This window comes from Hippoglossus hippoglossus, chromosome 17 (assembly GCF_009819705.1).
Source record: "Hippoglossus hippoglossus isolate fHipHip1 chromosome 17, fHipHip1.pri, whole genome shotgun sequence".
NCBI lineage: Eukaryota > Metazoa > Chordata > Actinopteri > Pleuronectiformes > Pleuronectidae > Hippoglossus > Hippoglossus hippoglossus.
This window is the reverse complement of record NC_047167.1, coordinates 7,095,905-7,118,270: the sequence shown is the minus strand read 5'-3', so window position 1 is coordinate 7,118,270 and position 22,366 is coordinate 7,095,905. Positions and strand designations below refer to the sequence as shown.

At 41.2% G+C, this 22,366-nt stretch overlaps 1 protein-coding gene across 2 annotated transcripts in view; it reads right to left on the bottom strand.

Moving 5' to 3' along the window:
- Positions 1-22,366, bottom strand: part of gpr158b (G protein-coupled receptor 158b) — a 63,293-nt gene that overhangs the window by 25,224 nt on the left and 15,703 nt on the right. For both annotated transcript variants that reach the window (XM_034614369.1, XM_034614370.1), the window contains exons 3-5: positions 10,640-10,742; positions 6,782-6,993; positions 5,393-5,461 (exon numbers count right to left, since the gene is read on the bottom strand). In XM_034614369.1, coding sequence (XP_034470260.1) covers positions 5,393-5,461; positions 6,782-6,993; positions 10,640-10,742 — 384 coding nt within the window. The remainder of the gene's footprint in view (positions 1-5,392; positions 5,462-6,781; positions 6,994-10,639; positions 10,743-22,366) is intronic.

Sequence of the window (22,366 nt, the reverse complement as noted above, 5' to 3'; positions counted from 1 at the left end):
CTTTACTGAAACACTGACTGTCTGTTGTATTATCATCACAATGATGCTGCAGCTTCTGAATCTTGGTTGTTGCCTTGAGACCTGTGCCAACACCTGAACTCACAGACTGTACTTGATGATCCAGACTATAACTGAAAAGTACTGGTAAAGAAAGTGAATAAGAGCATTTCCCAACATATGTCACTGCAGGAGAACAAGCTAAAAACTACAAAACAATGAAAACGAGTTGTTAAGTTGATATGAAGGAGGAGACTTGGGGTCACCTGACTAATGCAAATCCAATATTCACTTGATTTCAGATCTTCTTGTCTGCTGATGGAAAAATCCAGCTCAAAAGTTCCACTACCTGCACCAGGCTGTCGTTACCTTTGTGTGTCTTTGTGGGTTTGTTACTACAACCAGCTTCTTTAACATTAAATACTTGATGATAGGTATAGAGCTACTGATTAGTGCAGCTTTAACCTTTATATTTGTTGTTGTTGTTATGTTTGTGAGGGTGACATGGGGTCCTTCTGGATGGGTATTATCCAGGTACTCTGACTGCTAAGATTGGGGTTAGGTCAATTTGAGACTCTAAATTAACCGTAGGTGTGAATGTGAGAGTGAGTGGTGGTTTGTCTCTATATGTTGGCACTGTGATATGTGCCCCGCCTCTTTCCCAGGTCAGCTGGGATTGGCACCAGCTTCCCAAGAAGCAGTAAGGATAAGTTATGGATGGATGTTCAGTTTTTTGTTGTTCTTAACTAACTTTCAGAAAATAAAAAGAACAATGGTTGGATCCTGAGCTAACTGCAATACGATTATTCCGTTTTGAACAATTGTCTATTTTTTTGTACAATACTATACACTCTGTAGCTCAGAGTGTTAAATTAAATGAGACCGTAGATCACAGATGGAGAGAGACAAGAGAGAAACAAAGGGCCAACCAAATGTAGACAATTCACCAGACACTTGTTTTTGTCCTTTCAAACAATCCCTGTTCCAGTGTCTCTCCTCCTTTTGTCCTCTCTCCTCTCATGTCTCACTTCCATGCTATCCCGTGGTTAGGATTAGCATCCCGCCTGGCTTCTTCCTTCATCTCTTTTCCCCCTGAGCGAGCATCCAGCCTTCCAGCTCTCTGGTCTCTACATGACGGACCAAAAATAATACATCACCTCAGCAAATGTAAAGAGGTATAAGTAGGCCACGCTGTTTCTTACATCCGCAGAAATGCAAAAACCATGCACAAATGCACATGCACGCAATCGTGGGAAAATGCAGAGCTACAAATCCACTCAAGCGCACCCATAATCCATCCTCCATTTTGCCTGTGTACACACATATACAACATATATACCCAGAGACGGGGCGACACAATCAGCGTCACACCCTCTCTGCAGTGCTACCCATGTGGACTATTAAGTCACAGGGGACGGCACAATAAGAAAAGCTACATGTTTATAACGCTCAGAGTAGAAGGTAGCCCTCCTGGTTTGCATCCAACCTCCCATGCCGCCTCCATCAATTAATCAGCAGATGTATTTTTAAAACAAGTTGTGCTAGAACTTGATGGAGTGTTTAAAAATGCATTGGGCACCAGAGAAGAGCAGCTGCAGCGAGCTTGCAGTGGCTGAGGAGGGTTTCGTGGTGGCAGCAGAAAGGAAACGGCAGAAACAAACGTTAGGACTGCAGGAGAGGAGACGGACACAAAGAGAGGGTGCTAATGAGAGGACAACATGGTGGAAGGAAGGGGCAGGAGGAAGGTGGAGACAGACCGCAAAGGTGCTGAGAAATGCACTAGAAAAAAGTGCAGAGAAACAGCTCAGCAAAGGGAAAAGAGACACATGAGTGTATTCAAGTGTGTGTGTGTGAGCATAGGACAGTGGCAGGATATTTTGGGGGAGCTATTTTTGGTACTTGAGTTCTACTCAGGGTGAATGAAGGAGAGAGTGGATGGACAGATGCAACATCAAACTTATTTCGAGCATCACAGCAGAAATACACAAGGTGTGTTCACATAAAGGGAAGAATACAGCGCCTGGAGATCTATAGAGCGTAACAGTGAACACCCACTTTTAGAACAGCTAAATTTCCCATTCATTTTCTCAATTGACGTTTTCATAAATTCCTTTGAAAAAAAAAAAAAAGCGTATTAAGCCTGGAACCAGAGCAACCAGCTACAAGGTAAATCGTGACCACTAAACATTTGATTTGAAGAGAAAAAAAATAAAGTAATGGCAAACGGATGTGGGCACTTCTGGCTTTCATGTGGCCTGGACTAAATGGATATGAGCCTACAGTGGCCCACTTGTCAAATAGCAAATGTCCTAGAGCAAATGTGGGCCTTTTGTGGCAAACATGCAGTGCTCTTGGCAAGGTGTAATCTGGATGTGAACCTAAAGTGGCCCGTGTGGTAAATGGTGAATATGGCCCATATAGCACAAAACTAATTTGGGCCATCTTTGGCACCTTTGCTTGACATGCTGTATTTCTTTGGCTTAGATCTGGTAAAAGGGAGCACCTATCAATCATTCCACATGGTATGTGGGCCGGATGACAGTGTGGCAGTTATTTTAGGAGTGAGGGAACTACGCAGCCCATAAACCATTGCAAATGATTCCTTTCCAACGACTTCCAGCTTGTTGTATTGATTTTCAGCTTCTCTAACTTTCTTTTCATCATCTCTAAAAATAGCAGCATGTTAGAAAGGGAAGTCATGGCAGCTCTGTAGTAAATGTATTGTCACTCTGAACGATCCGATCGTAGCTGACATGATTTTCGTGGTTGAGGTAAAAATTTGAGTAAAATCTGGTCAAAATAAGAGCGAGCTGCACCAATTACAGCTGTCACTATTATACCCGAGGATTGTGGGTAGTGTAGTACCTCTCCTTGACATTGCGAATAAAACACGTTTTGACGTCGTATGTACTTGTGGCTTCTACAGGATCGAGCTTATAGCATTGTTTCACAGTCTCGTAGCTTTTGGTAAGTCTAACTCGGATGCTTACAATAATATGGATGATCATCAAAATCGCTATTTTTGTTTGCACTTTTGGAACCACGCTGTTGAGCTCTATTCCTGCTGCAACCAAACTACCGGGATTTTTATTCTAGTGCAAATGTCCCTCTTAAGGTAACAAGAAATCAAAAAGAAGAACAAAACCTTTGTTCTAAGAGTCAGACGAAGGCTCTGACGCTTGTTGTTTTTTTTCTGTCTCACCATGGCTAACGTCCAGCCGTCAGACTCTGTGTTGTGTGAGGGGAGCAGTGGCCCACTGTTGGCAGCCTCTGTGAGTATTTGAAGGGAGTGAATTCCCCCGGTTACATCAGATCTTCCTGCTACACGACACTCAGGTTTCTTCCATCTGTGTCCCTGCTAAAGATGGGCTCTCTGACGCCGCACTCCAGGTGCACTGTGGGCTTTGTGCACAAGTGTAAGCACACACGTATACTGTGCTGGCATCCACCCACATGGACCCACTCGCAAGTATGAGACAACACAAAGGCTGGCAGAGGCACACACACACACGCACGCACGCACGCACGCACGCACACACGCACACACACACACACACACACACACACACACACACGCACACACGCACACACACTAAAAGACAAACTTGTACTGTAAATCCGTCCAACTCTCACTTATTATCCCAAAAATTATCAGAAGTACATTATTACCACTACATCGAGGTACAACTGAGAAAGTAGTAGGCAGGGTTTGTTGTCTTATTTACATCATACATTTTTCTGTGATTAGCAAAGACAACAAACCAACCGTGTTACATTTAACATCTAAAGACTTTAAACAAGGCAGACAACATAAGATGCAAAAAAACACATAAGGTGCAAAGTTAAAATAGAAGAGGCATGTGTGTAATCTAAAGTTACTGTTCAGTTTAATTTGCATAATTTCTATTGTCATTTTCTCAATGTTTATTAGAGCTGCATTACATCACTGCAAATAAAAACCTAACATTTCTTTCTGCTGCTGCTTTACATCCACTAAACTGTGTTTACTTTTCATTTGTTACTTACTCAAAGGGGTGGTGATGTGACAGGATGGGATGCTGAAGCTCTTTGCGTTCACAGCCCTGAATATTTGCCCCTGTAAATTTCCCAGTAATTAAAAAAAGATCATGTCCATTATCATAGACCCCAGTATTCACTCTTATAACAGGGAGTGGAAAAGTCATAACGTGAGTAAAACCGTAAAGAATAAATAGATCTAACAAGCTCCAAACAAATTTTTTACTAAGTGATTTTGTGTGTTTTCTGCAGCATTTACAACTGAAATCTACAATACAGAAAGTCAGAGTGTGTCTCAAGGTATTACAGTGTCCCAAATAATGACACAGAAAATAGATTGAAGTGGTTGTGGTGAATGGACGCACATTCCTCATATCCCTTTCATCTTGTAGTGGCTTGGATGAAATTACATTCCGAATGGCAAAATAATCAAAGAAAACGCTCACTGCCAGGACAGTGGGACACTCCAATCCACGCTTTATGGACAACATACATATATAATTATATATATAACTCAACTATATAGCTGAAAAAAAACTGTCCTAATGTGTCAGACTCGTATTAACACAGCCGGGGAGAGCAAGGATCATTAATACTTCTGCTTTGACAACCCAGAAATGAGAAAATGTCAGTTAAGATTCCAAAATGTTCTCAATATTAAATGTGAATGTAAATATATCACTATAGTGTAGGTTGGGGGGTAACATTCACGGAATGAAGTCTGCAGTGACACAAGGACTGTATAGATCTGATAGTGATGGAACGCACATTCTCAGGCATTCAGGGAGTTTGGAGATAATGGCTCAGATGGAGCATGGACTAAAAGACTAAAGCAAGAAGACTGACCTCCTGCAGGAGGCCCCCAACTGGCTTTGCAACAGAGAGGCGACGCATGTTGTATGTTTGTAATCATGTCTCACTTTTTGTTACGTGCGGTGCACAACGTGTTGATGATGACCATAGAGTGGTAGGAGGGGAGCAGAGGAAAGTGAGCATGTCTCAAATACTAGAATACTTCTGGAGTGTCACAAAATATTTTGTTATGTATAACGCACATTTTTAGTACTTTTAGCCTTTATTATGGTTTAATGAAATGCATAACCTTTTAGCTTAGGTTTTACATATTTAACAGATGTGAAGCATTTGAAGAGAATGACACATTAAGATTGAATTCCACTGTTGGCACTGGTGAACACTTTCTATTGAGTTCAAAGGTGATGTCCAAGATGCAGAGTCAGTGCAATGGAAAAGACACATGAATCTTGTGTGAGGAATAGTTGTGATGCAACGATCTCTTATAGTTAATGGGAAAAATGTAAAACTTGAAGAACAAGACAGCCTGAGTGAAAGGATACGTAACATCACAAAGGAGACTTACTGGGAAGTAGAGCAGTAATGCCCCAAACAAGATGGCTTCCAGCAGGATGAGACCAGATGTGCGGATGCTCTGTCGACGAGGAAAGAGCAAGAACAAACAATCAGTGAATTAATGAACCAGTCAGTCAGTGACAGGCAGACGGTTCTTTATTCATGGGTTGTAATGCAACACATGACGCATGTTAATATATGCAAATTCATGCCTCTTTCAAAACCAAACAAACACAAAGAGGAGTTTATTATACAGTATATTTTTATAATGCTTTACCCCAAACATATAAAAGAGAGACAACAGCATATTTCTGCATTGGGTTTAATAAGCTGCATTTCCTCCAAGAAGATGGTTTTTTTTGTCTCTTATGTAGATTCAAAATGCTCCGGGGACATTTCTTGTGAACAGAGAAAATGTGGGAGATTCTGTGGCAACAGCACAAACGTATATAAATAGCACACAGGGAACGATTCAAGTCAACTTTGCCTGAGGACTGGTTGTAATTATCATACACCGCAAGGATCTCATTTTGATTTCACTTTCTCATTCTATTAGCGCGAGTGTGTGTTATGCAACAATGCTGTTATAACGTGTGACAAGGATTCAAGGAGGGTTCAGGTGTGGTAGGTGATCATTAAATATAAAACCATAGATAAAAAAGTAAATTGAATTATCTTAAGATATATAAATAAAGGTATCCTCTGTAAAATGCATGTAGTACAGAGTCTTCTTTACCTAAGTTATTATCTAAGTATATATATTTCTATTTCCTGTTGAGGCAGTGTCTACGGCCATCGATTGCCTCCATCTCTAATAATGTTTGGTTGGATTTTGGATTCTCTATAAGGACTCGTGGCAATGTGAGTTTAGAAAAGTCCTTTTCCATTCCATTCATAAGTGGGACACATTCTGTTGAGACACTGACATTTCCAGCTACTGCTAGCTGTGCAATTCAAAGATCTCTCTGGGGGGTTGCTGCTGCACTTCCATCAAAAGGGAGACTCTTGAGAGACAGGTTTAAAAAAATAAATAAAACTATAGTTAAACCTGAAGAATCAAAGTCTGAGGTTTTGTGACTTTTTACTTCTTAGGGCTCCAAAAAATACTGGATCCTACAACTCGCACAATAAGACGAGATATTGGCTCCTTATAACATGGGATATAAATATATTAGTAAAAACAAGTGGAGTTTATTTTGGGAAGGGGTGGGTTTGATGTAAAGCCCCCCAGGTTCTTTGAAATGCTCCTGTTACCAAGCTAAAGGCTCGGCATAAGCTCTGATGACATCACTACACTTGACAAGAAGCGCTTCAGAGCCACAGACAAGATTGTTCTTTCTACTCCTCCACTTCTATGTCCAACGCTCCCCCCCTGACAGTGACCCCTGACCCTCCTCACCTTGTTCCTCCTGAAGTGGTAGACCACCACCATGCTGGCCAGGTCCAGCACCATGCACAGACCCTGGAAGGAGGCCACAGCGAGCCGCAGAGCCCCGTCCTCCAGCACCAGACAGGGCGTGTCGTCCCGGCAGTAGGGGCAACCCTTGCGGCACGGTAGGCACTTGTTGGACACGTCAGAGGTCTCATCTCTGTGAGAGCCCAGCTCCTTACCTGAGGACGTGGGAGCACTTGATGAGGAGGATGATCAGATATGTAACCGATGGTCCGATGACAGAAATCCAACTGCCGACTTTGTATCTTATCACAAGTCAGAACACAGAAGTGATTTACTGTCGTGTTTTCAAGGATTTTCGCTGAAATTAATTTGTGTTTAACTGTCACACACTGACTCATTAACAACTGCTCAGTTAATCAAATTGAAGGGGTAAAAATCATCAAACCAATAAATCCCACAGCCTTGAGTGATAATTACAAAAATACAGACTTTAATTAAGCAGATGAGGGAATAATGAGGGAAAGGCGGATAAATCTGTGACACTGCTCACTTTATCACTACAGTCTGTGAAGGTTTTATATCAGCATAGGATTTATTTTCCTCCAACATCACTTTAAAGTGTTTGCATGTAGGGTGTCCGGATGTGTTTCTTCCTACAGAAGATCTAAGCAGCTAAATGGAAAGAAACAGACAATGCCAGTGTCTTCATTCTACACAGGGACAGGTACAGGGGTGGGGCCAGGGGGGCCAGGGGGGCACTTGCTGAAATCGTCTTGGCCCCTGAAGTGCCCCGTCCTGGAAACGATGACACACACAACCCTTTGCTGATTGGGTCTTTGCAGTCATGACGGAGACTTCACTGATTTGTCAGGCTCCTAACCTGCAACAACCAGCATTAACCTCGGCTATCTGTGTAGAAGGCAACAGTGTAGAAGGCAACATGGATAATCTATCTCAAGCGTCGCTGACCCTGTTGTCTTTGCTGTCAGCTGTTGTTCAGCTAAATTCTGCATTTTACAATGATACAATACATTCGTAGGAGAAGAACTGTTACTCATGCAATCTGCAACAATTACCGTGTACACTGGCACGTGTGTAGATGAGCAGTCACGTAATATGCGTTTTCAGGCGTGTTTGTATGAGCAGAGCCAAAACGCTTGTGTGGACAGAGATCGTTTTCGTTTGAAAGTGGCATTTTCAAACTAAAACGGTGGTATGCTGAATAAGGAATTGTGCATGGATCTTGGACATGTAATCGGCCCATCTGTGTAAATTGTGGCCCCTTTACGGCCCCGGATTTAGAACAATCTGAGATCCGCCACTGATTCTACAATGTGTCCAGTGTGGTTGTATTTAGAATCATTCTGGATATAACTCCTCTATTTCTAGCACACACACACACTGTGCAGCTCCTCTGGAACATGATGCTTGATAAATATCAGTAGACTTCACAGAGCATGAAAACAGTGTGTTAAAGTGCCTCAGTAGAGGATTATTGCAAGAGAATACAGGAAGTGTTGGGGTTAATGGTTAAATAAGTCAAGTATGAATAGAGTGCTACATTTACACACATGATTATGAATTTATCAAGCAACCAGGCTGATGTAAGAACTCACAGTGTTTTTATCTTTTTTCCAACAAAACAACTTGTGATTCCCCCGCTCGCTGTCTTTTGTCTTTTTGCTCTAAATCCCTGTGAATTCAGAGGAGGAATATTATACAGATCATTGTTTATCTGGTCTGTTCGTCTTCTCTACTCATGCATTCAACTCACAATCACAGGGTGAGTTCAATTGGTGTCAGGTTGTTGTGAGCTATCTGTGTGATTATAGGTCAGTCAAAAGAGGTCTGCTAGAGACAGTATCTATCTATCTATCTATCTATCTATCTATCTATCTATCTATCTATCTATATATCTATCTATCTATCTATCTATCTATCTATCTATCTATCTATCTATCTATCTATCTATCTATCTCCATATATCTATCTTTCTGTCATTGAGACATTCAAATGAAATGTCATGTTGCATAAGGATATGACTCCATATTTCCAAATAATCAATTTATTGTTGCATGTTGTATTTTTTCTTTCTCCATCTTCTCTCCCCTTTGATATCTGTCCCTTGGCCTGTTGCTAGGGAACAATAGAAACTGTCTCCAGTCTGGTCTATTTTTTAGGGGGGATGCATGAGGAATAAGAGACAGGCTCGACTGCTACTGCGACCCAATCTGAGCTGCAGTGGTTTTTAATGACGGGGTCTGCATGGGGTTTGGAAGATGAGCCTCTTCACAGACTGAGCCATTTCACTACAGGCCTCATCACGCTGCATTACAATAAAGCTCCAGCTTAGCATATCATCCCCCCGAGGTGCAGTATTGTTGGAGTCAGGGATGAAAACAAGCACAGTTGCCTGATTATCTCCCTCATCAGGGCCAAGATTTCTGCCCGAGGGCACTGCAGCGCTTTCAGTGACGGTGTCAGGATACACACATTCAAATCCAAAGCACCAGCAGGGAGGTAACGTCATGGGTACAAATTCAATTTACAAGGGTGAAAGGAAGAAAATCGGTGGAGAAAAGGTCCAAAGCGAAGTTGTGTGTACACGTGTAGATGTTAATTCAAGTTATAATTCATGAAAACTGTCTTACCTGAAGAAAAATAAGAGCTAATGGAAATATATGAGTGAGGCAGATAACATCAATCAGCTGCTCATTGAACCCGTCATCAGGCAGATCTTGTCTTTGCAAAAGTGAAAAACAAAAGTGAAGTGAATTGATTGGATGTCAACATGTGTTTTCTCTTCTCCTACATAAGCTGGAATCATTAACATTCCCCACTAACTAGTTTACTACTCTGCCAACAGTAGTTGACCCCTTGAAAACGAGATGGTACAGCTCAAGGGGTTTTATCCTCTAATTATAACAGTTCTAAGTTTGTATTTTTTTTGAAAAAGTTATAATATTATGAAAATGATGTCATAATATTACGAGACTAATGTCTTACTATGTCATATACAAGTAAAACAGTGGTAATGTAAGGCTACATGTCATGTTAGATGGGGAATATCAGAAGATTGGGTTCTCACGGTTGCTTATTCCACTTGATGTTTTTTTCTCACAATATTATGATTTCCGTTCCTAATTAAATTATAACTTTATTATCGTAAAATTACTTAATTCTTCTCAATTGCGACTTTATTCTCCGATTTATACATTTTTTTGTGGGGGGGTTGGTGTCTCAGGAGAAAGAGCGGGTCGTCCATTAATCAGAGAGTTGGTGGTCTGATCCCTGTCTCATTGGACAAGATTTCTTAACCCAAATTGCCCCTAATGGCTCTGCTGGCAGAGATGATAGCTGCACATATGTCTTGTGTGAATGAGTGAATGGCAAAACTGTACTGGTAAGAACTTTGAGTGCATCATTGAGTGGACCATTTAAAATTCAACATGGCCCTAACACTCTGTACTTTTGAATATCTAATGTGTGAATAAACCTATTCTGGTTTATTCTACCAATATGAATGTAACCCTGGCATCTCGCACAATGTCAGCTGTGCTTGACCAAAAGATAAGTGGTAGAGATAATGGATGGATGGATGGATTTAACATATCTGTGATCCAGATGCCACAGTAGATATTTCCAAACTGAGAAATCCTTTGGACGGCAGCTTTAGTTTTTCATGACCTCACAAGCCCCAGGACGCCTGCTCAAAGACATGACAAGAATTTCTAACAAAATGTGTGGCTGCACTTAAAACTGAAAAAAAAAAAAAAGAATTGTGTTTGATAGATTCAAACTTTTCATCCAAGCACTCGATGCAAGATGTATTTCTATGTCACACAGGGATTTGTAACCTACTTTTAAAACCATTGAGGGCCACTCTGCGCGGGTGGTAGAATCCTCTCCTGCACTGGCACTTGTACTTGTCCAACACGAATCCATGGCCACCGATGGGCATGCACTGGGAGACAGAAAGGCAGAGACACACAAGTGTTTGATTAGTTACCTATTTTGGTTGTAAACTACAAGAAGATCACAGTTGCGTTGAGACAATAGTGAGAAGCTGTGGAGAAAATGGCGTGAACGTTAAACAACAGCATGGAGGAGGATGATCAACCAGCTCGGTGACTCAGCCAACGCGGCTCCCTGCTTCTTCAATCCAACAGCAAGTGGGAGTGAAATTGAAAATACAGTTTTAAATATTACAGGGCACAGCGACAACAACATCAGACAGAAATAACATCAGATGGTTAGCTGTCGTTTTACACAGCAACACATTTGAAAGTATTATTTAATTCAGCCAACCAACAGCAGACCAAGTGATACTATTGTAGAAAGAATCACAGACGTACATTTAGAATGGAAATGATCATTTAATCGATTCGTTTATCAACATAAATTAATAAGCAACAACTTTGACAAGAGTTCATTCAATTAAAGAAGGATGATGAACATATTTTCCAAGTAAGGGCCGTTTTAATTATATAAATATACAGACAAAGACAAAAAATGGACTCCCCATCTTCCCCAAGTGCTTACTACTAGAGCAGTCCTCCATGCATCAAGGCTCAATTACAATCACTAACCTTCCTGACTAACATAATCATAAGAAAACGTGATCAAAAGATAATGGCAGGCACCCGTTCTGACTCTCAAACACAAGTCACAATAGAAGAAACAATGAAGTGGTCGTTGGGACAGGCGGGAGACGATTTCCCCGTTTGTGGCTCACGGCGCAATCTTGGGTCAATCAGCTGCAGGATTTGATGTAGTCGTCCAATCACCTCACCATCCAGACACAGACCAGTTTGCATGCGCACACACATCTTCATACGTCATGCCAACATTCAGGCCACTGGAGAAGGAACATTCATCCATATGCAATATAACCACAGTCATAACAAAGGGCCATACCAAATTATTGAACACCAACATATTATCTCACTGGACAGAATTTAAAGTGGAGGAGCTGCTGTGATGAAAGTCAAATGTCAGACTAGTCTGACAACTTAGTATCATCATCATTACCATACATCACGCTATCCTTTCTCGTGTGAAGGCTGGAACTGCTTCTCTTTAGCGATGCCAGGCTCATCAGTGCGAGCACGTCCCCGCAGACTGAGCGTTTCTCTCGGAGTGTGGCCCATTCCACATCCACTTCTTCTTTTCTTCAGAGTCGCTGTGATGTGTTTTAGTGATGAAACATAACAGCATGTTTCCTCATCCTGACCTTACAGCCAGAAGGGACCACACTGAAGCATATGGTAGTTTGTACTATTATGTGTGTTATTTTCTTTTATCAAAAGGGAAATATATGATGCCTGCATGTCTTTGCATTTCACAGCTTCTTTCCAGTATTTAGGAACAGTCTCACACGTGGTACACGACCCAGAGGTTCCCCACCTGGGAGGTTACTGTTAAAATAGTCCTGTTAGTTATGTTCTCATTTGGAACAGAAATAGGCTTCCAAACATATGTTAATGTAGAAATGTGAACCAAAGCCCTACAGCACTACAGAGATCCTCCCCCCTCATCCTTATAATCAATCAGGGAAGGCCAAGGTCAGGGGCGGGAGCTCACAGCTGTCAATCAACGAGTGAACAAACTCTTCTCACACCGCGGCCTGAAGCAAGTAAAAGCTTCTGTAAAATGTTGCTACGGCTGAATCACAGGTGAGCGATCTCCAGAGTCTTGCATCAGATAAACATAGCAAGGATGCAGGTGAAGAAGGGTTGTCAAAGTAACATGTAGATTATTTTTATGATTTTCTTTTGAATTTTTTTTTGTGATTCAGGTGAAGGGGTAGGTGGAAGGAGAGGATGAGGAGCTGACTGAAATATTGTGGCTTAAAGTATGTTTCTAAGCAAATGTGACAAAGTCAATGGTTCCCAGTTTTAAAGTTGAAAGATTTAGTTTTTTATTATAGTAAATCAAATATCTGACCAGTTAGGGTTGGACCAATATAAAATAATTACTTAAAATGGTGAAACAAATTGATTAAGTTTGTTCAATGCAAAGTTATATGTGATATGAGCACAATTCAAAATTTTATTTGAGAAAACTTAATTAAATTGAGTGTCACGCTTTAAAAGTTGTTTGAAGTTTCTTTTTACAGTTCAGGCTTCAATATAAGCAATTCATCATGGAAAAATTCTTTTGATTAATAAATAAAGAATACATTTTTTGGGTAGCAGTAATAAAGATAGCCAAATATATCATTCAAACATTAAACTCAATTAGAATAGTTGTCAAGTAAACACATCTGGCTCAACAATATGCTTAAGCATGCATTTTGAGTAATACCAATATTGGAGTTTCCGAATATTTGTATTTTGAAGGAACTCACTGATTCATGGCACAGTGGGAATAGTACAGCTAACCAATAGAGAACCAGTATAACATGTATAATGCAAAAGACACAGAGGCTGCACTGTGCTCTTCATCTTTTACTGAATCAAAATATTATCCACGGTCCCAGCAGTTAAAACAGAATCACAAACTGAATAAAACACAGTTCCTATGAGTTTTCCCTGCCGTCTGATGATTACGCGCCTTCTCAGTGCCACTGCAGTGTTTGGTCTCAGTTAATGAACTTGTTTCAATCATGTTATTGAGCCTCCTATACGCTGTCTACATGCTCCTCTGCAGCGTGAGGCAGCAGACGCCCCAGTTATAAACAAGCCTGGTGTCCGGGGAAATCACAGGGCTTTGCCAAGTAACAGGGAAACTAATTAATATCTAAATTAAGAATTAAGGGTTGTTTGCAGAATTTAAGTGCGTCTGAATAAATCCAGCTCGCATCAATAACTGTGGGAGCGACGTGGGCTTACAGACCATCTGGAGTGAAAACACACTGAATGACAGACGCACACAGGCGCCAGTATCGACACACTCATGTGAACAGAAAATAGACTAAAATACAGCTGTAATAAATTTGACATGAACGTGCATAAATAGTGCATTATATTGCATGCTTACAGTAAAAACATTATATATCCTCTGGGGCGGCTGCTGGGGAGAACACCGCAGCCATATTTATACTTCATGAATCAGTGAATTTTCGATTTTTTGTATAATATTATTCAGAATACAACCCATGTTTTGGAAACAAGCCCTTATTTATCGAAAGATTCTTGTTTTGCTTCCTATTAAGAGTTCAATGAGAAAAACTGATACGACTCTCGTGACTGTGTTTGGCAAAAGAGCAAGGTGATAGCTTAGCTTGGCATGAAGAGTAGCAGGGTGCCAACAGCTCGCCTGGCCCCTTCAGCAGTTCAAAATAAAGACTATATAAAGATGAATGACATTACAGCTCCCGAATAGTGAAGCCAAATAAACTTGATTGCCCCCTGGTGGCTGGCTGCAGTACAAGTCATGAACCCCCATCTCCTCCATGTTAGTGGACATGGACACATCAAAAAAGAATTATTCTCAATGATGGCTTATGTCCTTTTAGTTGTTTAGTTATGTATGTTCAAGTGTTCATGCTTCTGATAAATTAGGTTTAATTAGTTATTAGATGATACTGACTTGTGGTAAATTGAGCGCTTATATTATAGGGACCTCAATACCACAACTCCACTCCAAGAATACTACTGTGCAGACCCTGCCACCAAAGTACCTCAAAAGTGCAAGATGGCAACGACACGTATGCAGTATATTTTAGCTTTATTACTTACGCCGAGGAGGATGTATTTTCATTTTACTGGTCTTTCTGTTAGTTAGCAAGACTACGCAACATGAACAGGATGGATTCCCACAAACCATGGTGAAAGGATACAGTTTGGGTGAGGAAAGAACCCCTCCACATAAATGGGTGGATTTAGGAATTTTGTTTCACTTTCTCTACTTTGTTTCCCACAGAACTCGTTCAATCAATGGCGGTAGCGGGGGTGCACACGCACATTCACAAATGACGCTCTGACGCACAACAGATTCTAAATAACAGGTTCACTGACTACAGAGTGAAAGACAAGTTCTCGCATGAGAGAGAGAAATGCATTGCACGCCAAGTGCGGATGCACGCACGACTGCATCTAAAACAATGAGGTCTAACTGCTGGGATGGTAACAACTTTATGGATGATAGCCCGAGCAAGCACACTGCTGCAATGTAAAGGTATGTGTTGCGCTTTTTGCAAAGGAGCAGAACACCAAGTTAGAGATCCCTTGTGTTATATGAGAAGTGTAAAACATGTTTCGGGTTCATAGTAGAATATAGCAGACAGTAACAAACTAGGTAATTAATGAGAAACACTTCTTTGACATGGTGACCTATAGTCAGAGCTATATGCTCTCAGAGTGACCTCCTAGTTGTCTATTTAATTGAAGTGGAAATGTGTCATCGATCTTTATATATAGTCCATGGTTCAAGACAATCTGTTCTGCTGATCCTCTGTCAAACAAACATGTCTTGTCAATTTTACATTTCTATTTGTGGAGGGATGAAACCAGTGAAATACAGTGTTTTAATTACTAAGCTCTTTTATGTTTGTGTGCAAGGTAAACTAGAACCAGTAGGTAATTACCTTAATTTAGTCTAGCCCAGATTTTAATAGAAAATAAATGGTTTATATTACCCTTTATCCTACCACAGCTCCGCACTGATGGGCAGTGGGTGAAAATGTTGAATTGTTGGTTTTGGAAAGTCCCACAATTCTAAACTGGAATGGAGTGGAGTGTTAACGCCATTGTCAAAGTATTCCTTTAAATGTAGAATGAGATTGCTTTTTATAAATGTTTTTTTCTGCTGCAACGGAGAAAACGTTTGCAATCTCATCTTGACCACGAAATGACCCCACCTCATTGTGATTGTCTGATCTCCGCTTCTGCCATATGAAGGTTTTATTTTGCAATTCATTTGCTGCAGAGGCAGGCTTAGATATAAACTTTATTTCAGCTCATAGCAGATAATGATTGTGAACAAGAAGCGTATAAATCCAATGTACAGTAAAAGATTTCTGAGTCAGATATTTCATGGGTCCTCTCCTGTCATTTTGGATAGTTATTTTCTTTCTGTCTTAATATGTTCTTCTAAATTGGCAGAATTCAGGAAGCTACAGCTGCCGGCATAACTTCTGCACAGATAGTTGATTTTCAAAGCTGACAAACGGCCCCAAATCTCTTAACTGAGAAGCAGCAGCCGGAGGGGTGGGCTGCCGAGGGTAGAAATGTCTTCACTGAAGTGCAAATAGCTGACAGAACAAATAGATACACTAAATAATTACCTTGAGTGTTGCACCAGTGAAGACGAGCAGGACTGGGAGTTATTAAAACATGCTTCCACTTTTTGGAAAAGAGAATGTGAGCATAAGACCTTTGAGACTTCATGTCTTTTTTTCTTTTTTTGTTCTTTATGCGGTATTGATTGACTGAGGTTTGCAGGTACTACTCTGAAATGTGATCTGTGTCAGGTGGGGATCCTTAAATCTATTTTGGGTTTACCTATGAAAGAAAATGAACAACCAAAGACCAGGATCAACAATACAAGCATCAACTGAATCCAATGATAATGGCCTTTACCTGAATAAATATCACCAGCGACCTTCAGGATTTATTGTCCCTGATAAAGTTTTACATTCACTTGCAGCCATTGTGCAACACTGGACAGTCTTTTTGCAAGAAATTAATTATGTGAACCATAAAGAACCCCAGAGAAAGAGGCTTTGAGTTATTTGGTGCATTTTCATGACTGCTACAGGACCTGAAACAAACCACACTGGCCAGCAGCTACATCTGGTCAAATGTGATTCCATCATTTTTTACTTTATTCTTTTTATCCCCTGATTCCACATAAATCTTTAAAAAGGACGTTAGTCAGTAAAACAAGATTAACACCTCGTTTCCACACAGTTTTGTGCCACGTAAGTGTCATTAATTGTGTCGCAGTTTTTTCACCACCCAGTTCTACGACTACAAATCTGTGAATGTGTTTCATTAGCTGTGTCTCGATCTGTTCATACCTGTGAAAGGAAAGTCTACAAAACACAGAGGCACTGGTTTGAACTAAATCTTCCTCTTTTTTCTTTTTTACTTTTTTGTTCCTCCAAAACAAAAAGGAACTTGGGGCTTGGCCAGAATGTATCTGTCTCTACTGGAGGAGCAGGTGGCGAGCGGAGAACTCAGTTTCCCTCGGGCCTCCCGTTACAGTTAGAGTCCAACTTTGAAACTTTCAACAACCACTGAGCAGTGGAGGGATGGGATGGGAAGGGATGGGATGGGATGGATGGATGAAGGGATGGATGGATGGATGGATGGATGGATGGATGGATGGATGGATGGACGGGCAGATAATAGCACCCAAATATGGCCATTGAAAAACCACCAGACCACAACCAATCAGCTGCAGCATTTGTTATGAACTTCCTTTCTGCCTACTCTAAAAGGAGCAGAGACTCATTAAGATCAGACAAGGATAAAACATGATGCTTATTTTTTGGGCTCCGTGAATCTGAATTGTTGCCTCTATTAAAGCTGCCTTGTGTTATCACAGCACAAGCACTTACTTGGTTCCCCAGTGCATTTTAAAGCGCAGCAAATAAGTGAGTAGAATAAACACCTGAGTGTGTTGCCTGAATATTTAAGGGATAATATCGTTTTTTGGAGAGGGGAAACAAAATCTAACACCTTTAACAATTTTTCCACTGGTGTAAACACTAACAGCCACATACATCTCGCTTTTGTCTGCAATGGAAATAGAAACAATTGGCATTCACTCCCAGGTAAAATGACTCTGCAGTAGACACAGGATTTTAATTGGCTCCAATTGGCATTGATGGAAACATAGCACCCAGGTGAATGCATTCATTTCTCCTTCTTCTCTTATTCGGCAGTCTGGATGCTGCCTCTGCACCTTTGCGCATGTAACATTGTGACACGCACTGAACTTCTGGCGTTGGCTCGTAAATAGCCATTGTACGTTTTGTGTGCCTATTGTTACATCTTGGGAACAATAGGCAACAGCAACAGAAAATGTCTCCGTATCATGCAAGCTGCAACACTGGAAAGACAGCAAGGTAGGAGACCTCCTTCGTTGTCGGTGCGTTCGTGACATCGAACATGATGCACCAGGGGAAAAAACAGAAACAGGCAAACCCCCTAAAGTGCAGATGGAAAAGGAGTCAATCGCCTTTTTTTACAGGTTTACCCACGTTTTAAAAACCCACTAATACCCATTTATTTTGATATAAACAAGTATTAGATTGTATTTTTTTTTTTTACAACCTACCTACATCACCCAAGCGCACACATCTCTCTGGCCAAGGTCAAGTGCAGATTGCAGGAAACATGTATGTCACACAGGAGATTGACATGAGCCATCAAAACTGGATTAATATGTCACCCAGCACCTCTGAACTACCTCACCAGCTCTGCTCCATATGTCATCTATCACCACCGCTGCTTTTTACAACAACACTCATGAGGCATTTCCCCATGAAAGAGCTATGAAACGGCCGTTTGACTTGTCCCCGTTTGATGGATCACCTTCATCACACCGCGGACTGAAAGTGAGAAAGTATTTTATAATTGCACCTTGCTCTGAATGCCGACTGGGGACATTTAATTCCACTTGGCTAACAGGGTTCAAGGTTGCCTTGTCAATCATGGATAGACTTATCTTTAAAGAAGGGCACCCTGGGGAGGGGGTGTTTTATTACAGAGCTGAGCCCTGATCCTTGGATACATTTTAGATGGCCTGGAATATGAAACAACTCTGTCGATCATTTTGTAGTGAATAACCGTTAACAGCAGGGCTCTTATGATATTAACACAATTATAATTGTACAACTTTAATAGAAGAAAAAAAAGCAATCAGAACAATTGTAATTTTTATCCCTTTAGCCTTAAAAACATTTAGTTTTGTCTTTCCCCATAGCTGATCACTATATGTGTCGTAGTAAAGTTTGCTACCATTCTTCACAGCCTGAACAACTGCACCATTTTTCTAGCGATATTTGCAAACCTAGGTGAAAACTACATTTGCTGGATTTATGGCTGTACAAAATATAGGACTCAAGGTCGACAAACTGTGTTTCAATCTAACATTACATCAGATTTGAGTCAAACAGTGTGTATCCACTTCCTCCCACTATGAATGAAGCCAAAATATTCTGGATACGAACGCTGCCATCTTGCGCCAAGGATTTGGTGAGTCTGAGTAGTATTGGTGGATGAAGCAGCAGCATCGAGCTCCTGCCAATCACTGGTCAGTCTCAGCTGTCAACATTTTTATAGCATTAAATAAGCAACTAATAACTAAATCTAATTGCTAACTCAAACCAATCTTACCAGGAAAGTGAAGACGTATAACTGTCTCATATGACAGAAACAATATTTGAGAAAAGTATACTATATATATATATATCTTGACTTTTTAGCTTGGTCCATGTCTCATCCACTAACATAGAGGAGCTGGGCTGCGTGTGCAACAGGCGCTCAGATGTAAGTAATGCGGGGGGGAAAAATGGATTAAAGCAGATTATTGTTTGATTGAGGAGGAGAAAAGCCATTAAAAGGAGATTTGGGGTTGATGGATACTGCAACAGAGGAAACAGTATATGGTGAATACCACCATCTTTTCAGTGAGCTGTGCTTCGATGACCAGCGCTTTACCACCACAGCAATAATGGGGTGACTTTGAATTATAAAGTTCCAAGTACACCGCTAATCTCTCGTGTGTATTTGCCACTGTTGTCCGCCTTTAACTCTGACATGACTTAAGGACGTTTATCAGATATTCACACTCAGACTAACAGCAGGAGTACTACCTGGGACCAATTGATGTGTAAAATCTGTGAAGCATCCCTTTAAACTTCACAGATCCCAGAAAAACAACACAACAAGGCAATTAAACCTAAACTGTTAGTCTGCCCAGCGAGCACACAATCACAGCACAACCTCCAGCAGAAAACCAGGTAACAATATCACACAGTACTTCACATACACATGAAAACAATTTCTCCACAGAAATGCCTTCAACCTAAAATCTAATTATCTGTAACTTTCAAAAGGAGGCCCCTCATGTTTGGACTGCAGCCTGTGGTACCTGTTTTCTCACCGTGTAATTTGATAAAAAGCGGTGAACACGACACCAAGATAGGAGTTGGCAAAGAGAGAAAAAGAGGCAGAGAGAGAGAGAGAGAGAGAGAGAGAGCACTCTGCGTCCCTCAGAGATCTATAAATACACTGAAAGCATTAAACCCCTAAAAGCATTACAATCACTCTGTCTCTTGGGTGGGGAATCTGCCTGCTGCTGTTTCACAAGACAACCAGCGGCTAACAGTAGATGTCTGCGGAGTCGATACCTTGGACTTAAGCCTATTTGGAATTTCACCATCAATTTGTGAGGCAAAAACCAGAGAGATATAGCTGGTTATCGATTGGTGAATTGCCGCGGGAACAGTGACGTGACCAGAGAGGGGGTGAGCTGAGTGCTGCCGTTAGTCCCCCTGCATCTTTAAAGGACTTTAGCGGAAGGAACAGAGGTGATTAAATTGTAGAGTCAGAAATTCATCCCTGTGAGATGTTAAAAATGTTGCCATTGGGATTGGCAGTGCAGCCTCAGGAAATGTGTCAAAAGTGAAATGAAAGTCTCACTTGGCATTTTAAAACTGGAGCCCCTCAGTTTGCCCACACAGACATCTGGGTGGGTGGGCCGCAGCTCCCTACGTGGACTCACAGGAGGCCTCGCTCAATTAAGATCCAACTGCTGCTGCCGACTTGACAGGCTCTTACATTTCGCCGTGGCAGCTACTGAGCTGCAGGCAACAGATTAGAGAGTGAATGGTGTTTCTCTGTGGAGGATGAGTCCTCCCTGGCGACTGTCCCTCTCCTGTGTCACTACTCATCCCTCCCTCCCTCTCTTCCTCCCTCCCTCCCTCCCCAGCTCGTCCTCCTCTCCATCCTATACGCACCCGTGTCCTTCCACTCTCCTTCCACTCTACATGCTATCATGCATGTTTCATGAGCCTAATTACAGCTCAGAGAAATATGCTGGACTTGCCAGAATATACTGCTGAGAGGAATGCTACCTACAGTTTTCTTTACAAACAGTGCTTTTCTTGGTAATATGTGCAGTAGTATGGGAATCACAGTGTAAAGCACTTTCCAGAAAGCAGACTTTATAGGGACCCTATTCATATGAGATATTTATAGATTTTTGTTGCCATTTAGTAGTAACTCGTAACTCTAGGTCTTGCATGAGACAAGTTTAATAAAGTGGTCGAAATTGAGCCAGCAGATATTCTATGTTTTAGTTCTTGGTCTGGGTCAAGCTCCAAAACTACATTAATACGCCCCTGGTCCGGATCAACACCAAAATGTAATGGCTTCTTTCCTGACCCACATCGCGTCCTTCCACCAAGTTTCATGGTAATCCGTCGGGTAGTGTTTGTGTAATCCTGCTGACTCCTAACACAGACGAAAACATTACCTCCTTGATGGAGATAATAAATGGTGTTAACAGCCTTATCAACGAGGACAGTGGGACACAGAGGAACATAGGGACGATTTGGGGGAAGCTAAGAGTGTGTGTTCTGCACTCTGCAACATTTGGAAGTCTAAGCAGTACAGCCTTAAACTAAGGTCCATCTACAGCCACGTCAAGTCTGTCCTGTGCATCGCCTGGCCATAACGAGATCAACTTATTGAAATTACACATAAAAAACAAACAAAATAAGAACATTATCACCAAAATAGGGGAGGGGGGAAAAGAAAACCTGGAATGCCAATTACCGCAAAACTTTGCACAGATACAAATCAGTGTGCGGATACAGGATTTTTCTTTTTTATTATCATGAGATGGGGTGTTTTTTTATATTTCCCCCTGTTTTACCAGGGAATAATTAATGGACCTTAATGAAAAGAAATATCAGGCACATTTAGGGAGCTGATATCTTTGAGTTAGGGAAATTGATTGATTGAATTTTAGGAGACTGTTGGTCCTTGGTGGAGGTATGTGCTCTGCTGAGATACATTTGTATGGTGACATGACAAAACTGCTAGTCAGTTTATATTAGAACTGTATCGTACAAATAGTTATCCCTCTCCTATAGAAATACTGTTGTCACAGTCTGCACACAACAAGCACTAAGCAGATGTTATATTGGCTTAGTTAGCATGAACGGGCCCATTTGGAGATAAACCTTGGAGTTACAGCCTAGGCTTTGATGTTACGGTCAGGCTATTGGACATGCCTGTGAATTCATGTTCTGTTATCTTCCTCCCTGCAGAGAAAGGTGATTATAGAGATGAATATACAGAAAGCCTCCCAGCAAAAAAGCTTGCTTCATTTAAGTGACACTTTATTTACCTTGATTTGAACTTGGTGTGACACGTGGCTTCCAATACAAACACTAATGGTTCCTTTGATGTAAAAAAAGAAAAAACATGTACTCAAACACACATATGCATCGACAACTGGTGTGCAGATGCTCTGAGTCTTAAAGCACTTCAGCCCGGCGCTCGCTGTAGAACTTCAAATTCCCCTGAGGAGAGACAGAGAGCCTCTGGCAGAACAAAACAGAAACTGGAGAGTGAAACTGGAAAAGACAGGTTATTTTCTGTCTCCGCTGCTCCTCAAGTCACC